This window comes from Mangifera indica, chromosome 16, assembly GCF_011075055.1.
Source record: "Mangifera indica cultivar Alphonso chromosome 16, CATAS_Mindica_2.1, whole genome shotgun sequence".
Classification (NCBI taxonomy): domain Eukaryota; kingdom Viridiplantae; phylum Streptophyta; class Magnoliopsida; order Sapindales; family Anacardiaceae; genus Mangifera; species Mangifera indica.
The window spans coordinates 2,916,695-2,933,875 of record NC_058152.1 but is presented as its reverse complement, the minus strand read 5'-3'; the positions used below and the strand labels follow the sequence as shown (position 1 = coordinate 2,933,875).

The following is a 17,181-nucleotide window of genomic DNA, read 5'->3' as shown; positions in this document are numbered from 1 at the left end:
AACAAAGTATGTCTCATTTATATACTGTGTCTTTTCATACTCTTGCATCCGAATCTAATTAATTCGGTGTATTTCCTTACCAAGAAAGATCAATTCCATTTGACAATTGAGCTATAACGGCCATACTCATTATTCAATTCTCATGATTTACATAATAGGTGTTGGAAACAACATGTTATGGATGGACCCAATGATAATATGAGGTGAAAAAACATTTACTTAAGAGGTAAAAATAAAATAAATCACACCCAATTAATATGGATTTGTGCCGAAAGCTGTAGCAATTGCATTATAATTGAAATTTTCAAATGTCAATTCATTGATTACAAGTTGATTTTGCCAAAAACAAAAATTATTTTTACATCCCCGCCACCAAAGCCCTGAAAATGTCTAATAATTTCACGTGAATGATAAATAATTAACCAGATTTTACCTCTTTATACCAATGCCCTCCTGGGACACTGCTTTTGATCGATAATGGCTTCAAATTAACCCAGATGGCTAAGAGGATGGAGCTCGAGATGATGAAGATGCAGTATTATTATGGCGGCAGAACTCAAAACTGTTCTCATCCATCTTCTCCAGCACAAAATGAGCCAGTGTTTCATAATGTTCAACCAGATTTTCTCTGCACAAAAACTCATCACCACACAATCTCTCCACCTTCCTGTAATAATCATGGACAAAAATATGCGTCTTTGGATTCCCACTCTTCTTGCTCCTCGCAAGGACTCCGGCCGTGAAGATCGGCGACATCCTTCCGGGCCCTCCCGGCCCTTCTCCTCTTGGCCCGTCGATCAATATCACATCCCAATCAACCTCATAAACATGGTTAGGCAAATCATTGAGCCCAAGTTTGCACTCTGAGAACAACAGATTTTGCACCGGCCTGCATTCATTTCGCACTTGTTCCTTCACCGAGGCGATGAGCTCTTTTGTTTCACTTATCTTGGTGGTGTATTGGACATCGAAAACATCAATCTCGGGATGCAACTCTTCAAAGTAGGCAGCGTAGTAGCGGTTCTCGTCGATGAAAACTGTGCGGCCATTGTGATTCAGCGCCTTCCACAGAAGGGTTTCTTGCGTGAGGCCAAAAACGAGAAAGTTACAGGGAGATGAGCACTTTCGGAGCGCATCAGAGATGGGTTTGAGCTCAGCGTGCGACATGCGGAAAGAATTGTTTGATCTCGATGCATAATGGAGAAGAGTGTTGATGACAGTTGTGGGCAATGGCGTATTGCCAAAAGTAGAAGAAACTAAAGAGTTTTTGGCCACCATGGTAGTTGCAGTGGTGGTTGTCTTAAGAGAAATTGACTCTCTTGTGTAAATAAGAGTGAGAAGAAAAGCAATGGTGAAGAATGATACAAAAGCAAGCAGCCATAGACGATTAGAGGTTCCTTGTTTTTGGATGTAAGGATGGAGAAGAATCAGCTTTGTGTTGCTGTTATTGTTCTTCATTTTTTTTCTTTTTACCAGAGAAAATCTGATGGGATTGAGAAAGAGGGTTAGATTTTAAAGTAAGGAATTTCTCCAGGGTTGAAGAAATATGAAATTAGCAGAGGTTGAAGGTGACATTACAATAACCTAAATTATTATTCTAGATACCAAAATGGTAGCATTTGAAAAAATTCTCTTAATTTAATATTACTTTATTTGTTTACATGCAATCCTGATTGAGCAGTTTAGGTTAATTCATCGACAAGGATTGTTTAAAGTGACATAACAGCATGTGGATTGGGAGGAGAAAATTAAACCTAATCCGAATTAAAATCATATAAAAAATATTTTAACGTTAACCAAATTTTTAAAATTCGAATTAACTTAAAATGACCAAAATTAGCCCTCTATTGTTTTTACTCTTGAAAGTATTTTTAACGTTTTAATTTCTCCGTCAAATTATCACAATTTAATATTAATAAAATATACAATATAATAGTTTGTCTAGTTTACAAATAGTCTAAAAAATTAGATATCAAAATCTTTAAAACACGTAATAATCTTATTAATCAAATCACATTCTTATTATCAAATAATAAAATAAAATATTTAATTAAAAAATAAGAATAACATAAGTAACTACAACTATATACAACCTGTTAACATTTCAAATGTTGATGATAAGATTCAACTATATATAATCTGTAAAAATTTCAAATATTGATGATACTTACCCTTCAATATTTTTTTAATTTATCTATAATAAATTCTACTAAAATAATATTTCTTTAAAGGTTAGTTTAGGTTACCTTCGTGTCAACTCTGACACGATTGAATTTAGTTTCGAATCAGATAAAGTTAACCCAAAATAAATTTTGTATGAAAAACTTCATCATAACTTAATTTTTTTCGTATTATGTCATATCAAATTATCCGACCATGTTAAAAATTAACAAAATATGGTGGTTGGGTTGGAGCTGTTGAAAGCAGGGGCAGCTGGTAAAGTTTCAGCGACCCCATAACTAATTACAGGCCATCAGTCGCTTTTCCTTGCTCCATATAGGTTTATTTCTCACGTTACCCATTAAAATATACAACATTTCTTCAATAATTAGCTTCCATTGAAGGAGACAATCCACCTAAAAAGGACTCCAAAATGTCAAACTTTGATTTGATTGTATGATAATTAGTAGGTTTGTTTCTCTATTTTATTTAACTTAATTACATAATTAAGACATACATACTAGCAATTAGAGAAGTAAACTGGGGTGGGTTTGGAAAGAGTCTATTCAGGTTTTGTACACGCACTTACTTCCAATTTAAGGCAGTTGTTTAATTGTAGACACCTGCCAACTAGGAGGTGGATACAAATCAAGCTCAGTCTAAACATCATTTAACTCAAATTTGTTTAAATAAAAAATATCACGGCTTAAGTTTGTTGAATCAATATTAAATTGAATCATGAACTAAGTCTGAACTAGATCAAGCCATTTATTAAGCTCGCAAGCCAAATCTCGTCAAATCTCCTAACTTGAATTTGATCCAAAGTTGAATGAAACTAATTTGAACTGAATCAAATCGAAATGAGCTAACTTACAAACCCGAGTTAACCTGGTTCGGGTCCAACACTACTACCAACCTAGAATCTAATTAAAATACTGCATATAATTGTGAAAATTTTTGTTAGGAAAATACACTTTTGTTCTATTTCACACGCGGAATGAATAAATTTTATAACTTTATTTGAAATTTAATCCTTCATATATATATATATATATATATATATATATATATATTTTTTTTTTTAATCTTCTTGTAATGTGATTCAAGGTTGATCCGCAACTAGTCATAATTTCATATTATAAAGGCCAAAAGACTTGTACCTATACAAGGTATAGTGAAATCACAAAATCCCATTTTCTAAGTTTTAAAAACTTAAACACTTATTCATTAGTCAATTTTCATTAAAAATCTGAATTATTAAAAAAAATTAAAAAAAAAATTTTATCACATTTTTTTCTCTAGATTTAGAAAACTCACAATTTTCTTCTACCTAAGATTTGAAAAGTGACAAAAATTTTTAAACCTAAAAAGAAAAATATGATAGAACTTTTATTTTTTAATTTTTTTTTAATAAATAACAGTTTTACCCTTAACCCTAATTGAAAAAACTTTCTAGAAATTTGCTTATAAATGAGTGTTTGAGTTTTTAAAAGTTAGAGGATAAGATTTTAAGATCTCACTACATCTTAGGGTTGAATAAGTCTTTCGGCCTATTATAAAAGTAAAACCCAATGAGCTTATACAATTTTGAATGACCCAAATTCTTCAATGGGTCTAGGTAGATCTCATTAATGTCACATTTTGTAGTTATAGAAAATAAGAATTTGAATCCATTATAAGTTGGTGTAGATGTATTTTGGATAGATGTTACTTTCATAAAATTCACATTAAATTGGTGTAGACTAGGTTTGAAATGGTAAAATTATTCTCAATTAACATCAAGTTGCTACAATTTATACTAAAACGAGTTTGCAACCAAATGTTGTGGTGTGACAATCTCACAAGAATGTGATACTCATAAATAGGGAGTAAATCACATTTTCTCAACCAAGGTTTGGCCTCAAAACCTTTTTCTACTCTTAGATAATATAAACAACACTTTCTCACCCTAAATCAATCTCTGTTAGAAAAACTAATGATGTGAGGGCAAAAAGGTAATTTTATCATCCATAAATTTTAAAAAAATAAAAAGATCTATTTTATATGTCATATCTATAAATTTTAACAATGACGTCTTAACCTTTAACAAGTTTGAAAACTTAGATTTAAAGATTATGTAAGCATTCACGTATAAATATGAAAATTAAAAAATTTTGTTAAGTCATTAAAGTTAAACTTGTTTAAGAAAGAATATATTTAAGGCCAAAAGACTCGTTCCCACCCAAGGTTTAATGTAAATCTAAACTTTTACCTGTTAACTTTTAAAAACTCAAAGTTTTACTTATAAGCCTAATTATGTAAAATTTTCAATTAGATATTATGGTAAAATTGTTATTGTAACAATAATATTAAAAAATATATAATATATTATATTCTTCTAAGTTTTAAAAATTAACAAATTTACTCATACCTAAAGTTTTCTAATTTTGAAAAGCCATATTTTCTCTCTCCCAAAACCTAGGGTTTTTTTTCTTTACCTCTTTAGTCACCATTTCCAGTGTCGATGACCTCATTTTTCCACTCTAAACTGTCATTAGTGCTAATTGTCACATTCCCCCCCCCCCCCCTTCAAAATTGTTGTTTAGATGATTCGTTTGGATTTGAAGAATTGTCTAGACGTATCATTATCCAAATGAATCGTCTAGACTATGATTTAAGGTGGTAAAATGTGACAATCAGTACCAACGATAGTTTAGAGTGGAAAGAGAAGGTTACGAGTACAAAAAATGATGACTAGAAAGGTGAAAAAAAAAACCTTGAGTTTTGGGAGGAAAATATAACTTTTTTAAAAATAGAAAACTTAAACATGAGTAAAATTGTTATATTTAAAACCTTGGGGGGGGGGGGGAATATAATAAATTTTATATATTATTTTTAAAATAATAATTTCACTTTTATATCAAAATAAAATGAAGATTTTAATAAAATTTAACTTATAGGTAAAATTTTGGGTTTTTAAAAATTATCAGGTGAAAGTTATAATTACACCAAACCTTGGGTGGGAACAAGTCTTTTGGCCTGTATTTAAAAGTGAGTTTTAAAATCGCTTACCGAACCATAATAAGAGAGGCAAAATCAAATTGCTATTCAATAAAAAGTGTAGAGAATTCCAGAATTAAAGAAGGCTTTCGTAAAAAGCTTTGGGCTTTGCCGACGGAGTCAACGAGATGTTGTTAGCAGTCGGGAAAGCATCAGCCTACTTTGGTAAAATATGAGATAAAAGGCAGAAAGGTGTTGGCAAGTTACTTAAAAAGAAGGGACGGATAAGAAGGGTTTTCTAAAAGATGAGAAGATCCTATCTTTCTTCCTTCCATCAACACAAACATTAACGTCACCATTCACCAACCCAACTCAATTGCTAAAGGCAAGGCAAAATTCCCAATTCAAACCAGTCCACATCCTTCTCATGAGACACTTAATCATGATTGCCTTCAGCTCACCTTTGCCTTTTCTTTTTTGTTTTTTTGACACTAATTGCGAGAGAAGGGTAATCAGCATTTTATTAGTGTTTTTAAATGTTTTGCTGAGAAGCATTTTTGTTCCGGTGCTTGCCAGGCCTTTTAAAGCCAAAAAGAAAATTACGTTTTCATATTTCTGTCCAGCTGTCAAGCATCAAAATAAAATATTAATGGTCTTTTAAAAATAATTTTGTCTATTTAAAATGTAAATTTTGAGATAAATAGAAACCATCTAATAATTATCCCTTTTGTTTTCAATTAAAAGGATAAATTTTTTTTATCTTTTATTAAAATAATCAAACTTGTATTCAGTTAAGCAAAATTTGGTTTAAACACTAACATTCTAAAAAATTTTTAAAAAATTAATAATATAAAATTTTGTTTTAATTTATAATATAATATGATATAATTCTTGATTAACATGAATAATTTTAGAGTTATGCACATAATTGTAATCTACAAAAATTTGAAATTAACCGTTTACCCGAATTTATTTTCATATAAACCACAAAACTCACCCAAATTTTGGGGTTTCTTTTTTTAAAAAAAAAAAATCTATATTGTTCATTTAAATTTCTCTAATTATAATGATGTTATATTGAAATAAAAGGAAATTGTTTTTTACCATTGTCCTTGTATTTTTTTTGTTGAAGATGAATATTAGTTCTCATTGAGTTTTTCTTGTTTTAGGTATGTTTTGTTAATTTTTAGAAAAGAAAAAATTTGAATAATGGATATAATTTGAGGCTTTGTGGTTGCAAATGACAACATTAGCGCACAAAAATTGTTCACATCAAACATACCGAAATGACCACATTAACATTTTTAACCGAAAAACTGTCATGTCATTTATATTTAATATTGTTTAAAGTCAATTCATAGTTGATATTTTAATGGAAAATAATGAAAGTATAACTCATTTAATAGAAAATTCTTATAGTTAAATCTCTTTGATAAAAAATTCATTGCTTTTAGGCCAAAAGATATATTTCCATCAAAGGTTTATTACAAACCCAAATTGATATTCGATAAGTATAAAAAATTCAAACTCTTATCTATAAACTGTTAAAATTAATAAAAAATATTTTGTTTAAAAAAAATTATTTAATTAATAATATATTAAAAATAATAGGTTTCGCATTTTCCGGCTCCTTCTTCCAGTCTCTCCCTTCTTCACTTTCTCTGGCGGGCCTTGAATGCGATAGTAGGCCCATTATTGTTTTCTTTTCTCTGGGCGAATCAACTTCCATCTGAGATGAATTTTGATAGCATGCTTAAACTTTAGCACCAATCGCCAAGAGCAGTGTTCGATTAACGGCAGTGGCTGTTTGACCGCAAAATTGGATAGGACCTGGAAATAAAATCCATAAAAGCGCATTAAGTATGAACAACAAAGCCATAAACTGAGGCAAAATGATTGAAACTAGGTATCAAATTCAGGACCAACCAGGACTAAGGTAGTGATTTTTGAGCGCCCACTCGTCCCGCAAGGATGCAAATTTTTTAAATGGAGCACCTGAAAAATCATTTATTAGAAGCAAACCATTACTCGGCGGTGGAGATTGAAGGAGCTAATGCCATATAAACACAAGTGAAAGTCTCACCTTCAAGTTCCACCATGGCCTTCTTGATCACAGGCTTGAACTTACCTGCAAAGTGAATTAAGTTACACAATGAGCAGAGGAAAAAAAGTGTCTGAAGATGAAGTACGAAAAAAAAAAAAAAAAAGGTAGAAACACCATATAATATAGCCCGAAACATTTTCTTTTTCAGAAAAACTTTTTGTCCCGCCAGGATTACGATACGATATTATTAACACATGAAAAGTAAGATATTTCAGAGAGATTATAAATATAGCATATTCTTTGATATATGCTTCCTAAGGAGACAAAGGGAAAGTTTCACATACCATGTCTCTTCTCCACATCCATTAAGGAGGTCAGAGCAGTTCCACCTACAGTCCATTGATCAACTGGAGCACTCAAATTTCCAACCTGGATATATCACCAAAAGCACATACCATACAGTTAACTAGGTTATTAAATTGCAAGGTGTCACAGTTAAATACAGACTAACACTGCTTAAGGGGTATCAAGAGCAAGTTGAGAAGACAGGATGAAGGGCGAGAGTGGTTCTACAGTAGATTAAAGCGAGGAGGTTAAAAGTACCAACCAATGATATCAAGCCAGTTTTCCTGCTATGAAAAAGAGCTCTGGCAGCATAACCCAGTGCATAATGGTAGGAAGCATCAAAATTTGTTGGCAAACCACATCTTCTTTCATATCTGCATATATGAAATACACAGTGGTTTTCAACTAATGGAAAGAATGCAAAGTTTAAAGTAAGTTTCTTTTGTGTATAACACTGTCAAATATGTAGAGACTGAAGCTCGTCGTTAACATATACTCTCTCTATTGGCTCAGTTCATCAACTTACACTAGAGCCCCAATATAACAGTACTAATTTTTAGAGCTAGAGACTCAAAAGGATCTTATAGGGTAAGCATATTAAATACCCAAAAAAGTGGGACTGCCCTTTAAATTTCCCTTTGTACGCACCTTCCTTCTTCCTCTTCCCCAACTCAGTGTCAACCATTTCCATCAGCATTTTTTCTGTCTCTATCTTAGCAACCTACCAGAGGAAAGAGATACAAGATAAACAAAAGCTGGAAAATCATCAGCGCAAATTATACACAAAAAGAGCAATATAGAGTTAAATACCAGACCTCCCCTGAGGTTTCAACATTTCACAGGCACATAGAAAAGATCATTAGGTTACACAAACACCCCTTTCTTTAAACTTCCGTCAGGAATCCATTGTGCTAATTTCACTTACACCCCTCCAACATTAGAAACGGACAGTTGCTCCCTATAATTAACCATTTATGCTCCCTACAGTCAACCTTTTGTGTTAAAATTTATGCTCCACCATTCTTACATTATCAAAACCACTGTCTCTTTAAAAAAATAATAATAATAATAATAACAATAATTGTAGTTAAGGGGTTTAAGTAACAAAATCAAGGGGTTCATGTCATTTTTATATGCTTCAGGGGGTGTAAAGAAAGTGAGACGTACAGCAGTTAAATGAGTGGAGTGTTTTCTATGCACCGTGAAATGTTGAAACATCAGTGGAGTACGTACCTGGACATTTCCATGGGAATCTCTTTCAAGCATCAATTGTTCTTGAATAGCTTGAGGTAAAAACTCAAAAAGCTGTGCAGACTGACCAGTGAGTTTCTTTTTCCATTGCCCATTTTCATCAAAAACTTCACGGGCTAGAACATCATTTAATTCTACAATAAGCTGCTGCACCTGCAAATCCAGTATCATTGTGGTACATGACAAAGAACCATTCAGGAATTAGTGTGTATATAATTTGACTACTAGAATCACAACTGTACAGGAAAAAGGAGTAAAAAACAGAAAGGTACACTATACGATTAAGAGAAGTACCTCAGGAATAAAATCATTTAGACCTTCTGAAATAAGTATGACACCATAGTTGTAACCAAGTTCAGCACGTTTACAGATTATATCTACAATGTAGTCTCTGACATTTTTCAGTATTTGCTTCTTGGCAGCAACCTGCAGAAAAAACTAGACTAGGCAAAGGAAGAATTGTAAAAATAAATAAGATGTCCCAAGTCATAAACTACAGATCTTTCTTACATTTGCTAAATTGTTTAAAAATGTCAGGTGCTTAAATCTATGAAGTATCTCTGAATATATTTGACCTGTTATGCATTTTCATTCAATAGAAACACAATGGAATATCCATGGAAAGTGATGCCAGTGTGCATGTGTTCTATTGCTTCAAACAGTGGCCAAGAAACGAGCTTTTCACTTGATTTTCTCAGTGACTGGGGATAGGAAGATAAAGTCCAAAAAACTTATCACGGTTGTGCCAGAGATACATAATTCCACTAATTGTTCATAAAGATAAAGAAAATGTCATAATGCTAGAGCTGCAAGAAGTTTATTAAAAACATGAGAATCTTAACCAAGCAAGTCATTTAGTTTTGCGAGAACACAAAAAGTTACCTCTTCTCCAATAATGGTAATGTTTGGTTGAGTTTGCAATGCACACTCAAGAGTAATATGTGAAGTGGCACACCCCGTAAGCTGTACAACTGTAGACAAATTAAATATTACCCATAAATTTCCTCAAAAAATAAAATTGAAGGAGAATGATCATTTTTTGTACTTAAAGCAGAATCAGAATCAAGTCACAAATACTTACAATGATAATATTTTCCAGTTGACCGGCATCTATCATAACATTTCCAATCATTTCAGCATATATCTGTATAATACAAGACATGATACACTTGTTTGAAACTGTGTTATTCTGACAACTTATACACAATAAGAGACTCTGACTGCAATCATTTCCAATCACCAACTGGAAGAAGTTTGCAATGTTCAATATGATCCAGTTGCCCTATTTGAACAGCGTACATATAAGAATGCATGATAGCAACCTTTCATAAAACTAATTAGTAGAATGATTTTTCAAAAAAACATAGAAACATGATAATATGACTCATAAACCTTTGCTTTAACAGATTGATCATATTTACGCAAGTACATATCAAGAAAAAAAAGGGACATATTAATCAATATTTGTAAAATTGTAATATGATACCATTAAAGGTTGAAATATGAATGATAAAAGTTTAATTGCAAAATCTGCATGCGCAGCACTCACCCTGCACACTGTATCAAATCCAAAGCTTGTGGGAATCTCTTTGCACTTCAAGTCACCATCAATGGTTTTTGGACAGCCGATCACCCGAATTTTAAGATTTTTACCCCTGATACACACATAAGATTAATGCCAATACATGGAAGTAATCAATAATACAGCTACCAAAAAAAAAAAAAGGTTATCTCATTTCTCATCTTTATTTAAATAATAAAATTATTTTTACAAACAAATTGTATAAACTTATTTATACAAACTAAAGAGGTAGGTTGTGATTGGGTAATGTGATTATTTACTTTTTCTCTCACTTCAAAATGACTCAACTAAATACTACTATAATAGGTTGTATGAATAAATTTATATAATTTATTTGAATATATAGTATTTCTTTTATATAAATGACTCCTCAAAAATAAAAACAGTAAAACTAGGTACACTTACTTTGAGTACACAAATTGATATACACTTATATGTATTATAATATGATTACGTACCCATATATGTACCCAAATGAGTAAACATAATATTGCTCAAATAAAATTACATTCATAAAATACCATTGCTAGCGTACAATAAGTAAATCTCAAAAAAAGGAACATATACTGAATAAACATTTTAACACACCTGATGTTTTCAGCAAGGAGGTAAGCATTCGTGTTTGAGTCATCGCCACCAATAATCAAAGCTGTTTCTTCAGCTTGTTGAAACTGAAAATAAAGCCCATCATAGTCCACCACTCTGTACAAATAAATACTCGAAACAATCATTCAAACATGCAATCATCAAGCTAACAGTCTCACCTGCTCTGGAGTTTCAATCTTATCTCTCCCACTGCAAATCACATCAAAACCACCCTGGAGAAATATATTACAAACAATTTAGAATGAGATACCTAGCATGTAATGTTAACAAGCAAGTTGACAATTACTTCTACTTGGACAAAACTAACGACAAATGCTTAAATTCAACAATTATTAATTTCAATAAAACCACCACACACATTTTCTGCTTTTCTATATTAATATTCTTATAAAAACTATTTGAACATACCATTTATTCGAAACAAAATACTGAAAATATAAACAGTTTATTACCACATCAATACACGATCAAATTTTAATTGCACAGATTGTGATACAATGTATCAATCCAGGTCTAACTATTACATTAGTTTCGCCAAATATAACTTATCTAACAGGCATTATAATCATACACTCAATAGAAACTACCGTAACTGGTTTCTGTAAGGATAAATATAATCGGAAGCCGATTCAATGTATTTTCCCTTCATGACCCCCGCTGGACCTCCCCTGAATCCAAACAATACACTACCTTTCACGCGATCCTGCAAGTAATCTACCAAGGATAGACGAAAGTCACGTTTTCAAACTTCATTACACGCAAATAATGTCTCAAAACTAGAGTTTCTTACAGATCCTCGCCGAAAATCCCTGAGATCACATTGTGTCCACCTGGTGCCTGTCCTCCGGACGAAACGACACCGATTTTCAACTTCTGATCCGCTGGCAGTTTATCGACGTCGTTTGGAACCAGCCTTGCCGACGGTTGCCCGAACAGATTCAGAAACAGCTTCTTAATCTCATCTGTGAAATTAAAACAATGAAACACGTTAAAAAACGTCTTCATTAATGTTAACGATGAATATTTTGACAAACAAGAATGACCTCGATCGCCGGCGGCTGAGCTGGCGGGACCGTCGACGATTTTGAAAGGATTACGGAGAACGGAAGGAAGTGGAAGCGCGCGGTCGATACGACTCGTTTGAACTTCACTGTAGACTGAAGCCACGCGGCCACTGACCTGACCGGACTTGACGGGAGTGAAATCGCAGTTTGAAACCAACGGAGGAGACATGATAGATTTGTGCGGGCTTTTTAGTGTGGCCGCGACCACGAATCAGTTTAAATACATAAGGATGAATAGGGAAGATAATGTCTTTTCACTATTTCGTTACTTCGGACTCTCCTCCCTGGTGCGATCTTTGCCCATTGGATTTGAGGATAGGATTGGGATTTTGAAAATATTGGCGGCAAAATCGGATCAATTTGTTTACCTTTCTTAACTTTGCATAATTACACACCATCCCCTCTATTTTATGAATTATTATGACCTCCCTCATCGAAGGACTGTTCAACCGGGAAAATTTTAATTGAGTCCTATAATATTAAATAGGTCAAAAGACTTATTCCCATCCAAGGTTTAGTACAAATCCGAACTTCTACCTACTAACTTTTGAAAATTTACATATTTATCCATATGTTAAATCTTATTTTTATTATCAAGAGTAAAATTATTATTTAAAATTTTTTATTTAAACTCATATTTCAGAAATACTTGTAAGTTTTAAAATTTTTATTTTTATCCTCTAACCTCATATTTTTAGTTTTTAAAACTGACTCTCCCCCCCCCCCCCCCCCCCAAATATAAGTTTGAAACTCTCATATTTTTTTCATATACAACCATCCCTCTAGCTTTCTCAAAAATCTCAATTTCACCCCATCTACTTCAATTTCCAAAACTTTATTCTTCAGCAACCATTCGTTGAAGATGAGTGGACAAGAAGCAAAGAAGATCTTTGATGAGAAGACGGAAGACCAACGACTTCAATGAGAAGATGTGGAGATCTTTGACCACTTCAACAATGGGTGGACAAGAAGACTTGTAGATCTTCACGACTTCGGCAGTGGTGACTAGAAAACCCTAGAGGAAAATATTGATTTTCAAACTTTGGATAGAAGAAAATTTGTTAGTTTTTTAAACTTAAGAGGGGAAATACAACTTTTCAAAGTTTAATCCTGAGAAAAATTTTTAGTTTTAAGGTTTAAAAGTAAAAATTGTAAAAATTTTTAGAACTAACAAATTTGATTAACTTTAATAGTTCATAATGAGACTTTGGGCTTTTAAAAATTGATGGGTGATAGTTTGGAATTACATCAAACCTTGGGTGAGAATAAGTTTTTTGGCATTTGGTTTTTGTAACCTTAAAATTTTTTTGACAATTTAAGGAATTTATAGTCTAATAAAACAGTTGTATATTAGCATCTCCAATTAATATAGGATGTCCATACATACTCAACATTTCTCTTACGTTTTGCCGATGTAAGATTTACCTGAGGATATTACAATATAACCTAATTTTGTGTAAATCCAAATAATTGTTTATTTCTAATTCACTTAATTATAAGTTATTAATAATATTTTATCTTTATTATACTTTCATAATTTTTATCTTATATATACTTTCAGTCATATAATATTAATATTGTACTATTTTGCTTTTTGTAATTAGAATTTTTTATCTATAAGGCATGACACATAAGGATCTTTAATATATAAACACATTATTCATTTACCACTTTTGTTTATGTGTTTATTGTCTCATAAGCATAGAGAATAAGTTATAATATCTTTTTCAATGAATATGTGCCACTTAGCTTTATCTTTATCGATGACTAAACATATCGACCGACCTACTATTAAAATATTGTATACTTTAGATATATCACAGTTTAGTTTTTAAACTTTGTAATTCAAAACACGTTTTAATAGTGCAAAAGTTCATAAACTACAAAAACTAATATTATTTTAACATTCTTAAGTGATGTGAGATGCTCATACATATCTAACATCTTTATAATGTTTTGTCAATAAAAGATTTGTCTTGGAATATAACAATATAACCCAATTTTGGGTAAATTTAATAATTGTTTATTTCTAATTTGTTAGATTATAAAAGTTATCAATTATAATTTATCTTTATTATATTTTCATCATCTTTTGTCTAGTATATATTTCAATCAAATTATGTTGATATTATACTATTTTATTTTTTATAATTAGAATCAGTGACCATTTTGTATATAAGAAATGACGCATAAGGATCCTTGATATACAAACACGTTATTCATTTACTACTTTTGCTTTATTTATGGGTTTCTGTTTAATATCTGACAGACATGGAGAATAAGTTATAACATCTTTCTCAATGAATACGTACCATTTAGTTTTATCTTTATCACAGAATAAGTATATCAAATGATCTATTATTAAGATATTGTTAACTTTAAACACATAATCCTCTGCAATTTAGTTTTTAGGCTTTACAACTCAGAATGAATTTTGACAATTTAAGCATCAATATACTAATAAATCAACAATATTGAATGTACAATAATACATAATATTTCCCTTATATTTTATCGATATGAGATTTGTCTTTGTATGTTAACTTAACCCAATTTTGGGTAAATCTGAATAACTATATATTTCTAATTCATTTGATTATAAATTATCAATCATTTTTATCTTTATTATATTTTTATCATTGTAAAATAAGAATGAGTTTTATTTTTATTATATTCTTACTCCTAAAATACACAATTTAAGGAGTTTATAGTTTAATAAAACAGTTTTATATTAGCATCTCCAATTAATATAGGATGTCCATACATACTTAACATCTTTCTTATATTTTGTCAATGTACGATTTATCTTGGGATGTTACAATATAACCTAATTTTGTGTAAACCCAAATAAATGTTTATTTCTAATTCATTTAATTATAAGTTATTAATAATATTTTACCTTTATTATATTTTTGTAATCTTTTATCTTATATATACTTTCAGTCATATAATATTAATATTGTACTATTTTGCTTTTTGTAATTAGAATTTCTTACCTATAAGGCATAACACGTAAGGATCTTGAATATATAAACACATTATTCATTTATCACCTTTGTTTATGTGTTTGTGTTTATTGTCTCACAAGCATGAAGAATAAGTTATAATATCTTTCTCAATGAATATGTGTCACTTAGCTTTATATTGATTGATGAATAAACATATCGACTAACCCATTATTAAGATATTATACATTTTAGATATATCACAGTTTAGTTTTTAAACTTTGCAATTAAAAACACATTTCAATAGTGCAAAAGTTCATAGACTACAAAAACTAATCTTGTTTTAGCATTCTCGAGTGATGTGAGATGCTCATACATATCTAACGTCTTTATCATATTTTGTCAATGAAAGATTTGTCTTGGAATGTAACAACGTAATCCAATTTTGGGTAAATTTAATAATTGTTTATTTCTAATTCGTTAAATTATAAAGTTATCAATTATAATTTATCTTTATTATGCTTTTATCATCTTTTGTCTAGTATATACTTTCAATCAAATTATGTTGATATTGTACTATTTTGCTTCTTTTAACTAGAATCGATGTCCATTTTGTATATAAAACATGACGCATAAGGATCCTTGATATACAAACACATTATTCATTTACTATTTTTGCTTTATTTATGGGTTTGTGTTTAATATCTGACAGACATGGAGAATAAGTTATAACATTTTTCTCAGTGAATATGCATCATTTAGCTTTCTCTTTATCACAGAATAAGTATATCAACTGATCTATTATTAAGATATTGTTAACTTTAAACATATAATCCTCCACAATTTAGTTTGTAGGCTTTACAACTTAGAATGAATTTTGACAATTTAAGCATCGATATACAAATAAATCAACAATATTGAATGTACAATAATACCTAATATTTCTCTTATATTTTATCGATGTGAGATTTGTCTTAAGATGTTAACTTAACCCAATTTTGGGTAAATCTGAATAAGTATATATTTCTAATTCATTTGATTATAAATTATCAATCATTTTTATCTTTATTATATTTTTATCATTGTAAAATAAGAATGAGTTTTATTTTTATTATATTCTTACTCTTAGTATAATAAGCTTTATCAATTATTTAAGTAAAGTAATGATACTTCTTCGTCTTCATTTACAAAGATAAAACTAGTCTCTCTATATAAAAGTACACAAAAACATATAGCTTATTAGATCCCAAAGAACACCAAACAATTATTATTCTCTTAACTATAAGTGTGATTAAAATTTTTCTCTGGAGCGTGAAGAACCTCAACCATAGGAGCATTAAAGTGAGATTGCAAAACTTTCCATTTTTAGGTATTCTTATTTACAAATTGTTAATATATTATTAATTTGTTTTTATGAATATATCTAACTATACCATATTTTATTTTATTTTTCTATTAAATAAATTGAACCCTTATCTTTTCTATTGAAGGAACCTAACTTTTAGATTTTTTTATAGAAGAGACTAAACTTTCAATATTTTCCATTGAGAATACCTAACAAACACAATTGATATTGTTTGTTTAGTTTTGCTGTAAAAGTAAGATAATAAGTTTGGTATCTTCAATTGAAAATAATGAAAATTTAATTACTTCAACAGAAAAGTATGAAAGTTTGGTTCTTTCAAATATATATATATATATATATATATATATATGATAATCACTTAAAGGAATTAAAAAAAGAAATATTGGATTTTGCTTTTTCATTGAAGAGGCTAAAATTTCAAAATTTTCTATTAAAATCATCAAACTTTTATTTTTTTAATTAAAATAACTATATTTTCAATATTTTTTATTAAAGTTACTAAACTAATTACTTTATTTTTAAAACGAAACAAAATAAAAAATATTGTTCAATACCTTTAATAAGATATATTGAAAGCTTATTTAAAAATTCAATTTCTTTAATAAAAAATATAAAATTTTAATTCTTTATTCATTACTCATAAATATTATTATCACTATATTTATCAATTTTATCAAAGTTATGAGTATTATGTGATACTCAAAACTCGATGCACAAGCAAATGCTCTTTCTTGTTTCTGGGACAAATTTTATAGGAACTTGTCAAGCTCAACCAAGCTTTCATTGTTTTTTATTCTCCTTGTACGGGAAGCTTTTGAACCGAGGAGTCGAGATGGGCA

The 17,181-nt window shown here is 30.3% G+C and overlaps 1 protein-coding gene and 1 pseudogene across 1 annotated transcript; both read right to left on the bottom strand.

Annotated features, from left to right (window-relative positions):
* Positions 1-262: 262 nt before the first annotated feature.
* On the bottom strand, positions 263-1,544 carry LOC123198831 (protein IRX15-LIKE-like). The gene has a single exon (XM_044613618.1). It carries the CDS (start codon positions 1,456-1,458, stop codon positions 502-504), a length of 957 nt encoding a protein of 318 aa, XP_044469553.1. The 5' UTR covers positions 1,459-1,544; the 3' UTR covers positions 263-501.
* A 5,058-nt stretch (positions 1,545-6,602) lies between these two features.
* LOC123199659 lies at positions 6,603-12,204 on the bottom strand (annotated as a pseudogene).
* Between the last annotated feature and the right edge of the window lie 4,977 nt (positions 12,205-17,181).

What these genes read in the sequence shown, in the direction of transcription:
- LOC123198831 (XM_044613618.1), bottom strand. Translation starts at nt 1,458, where the DNA reads ATGAAGAACAATAACAGCAACACAAAGCTGATTCTTCTCCATCCTTAC.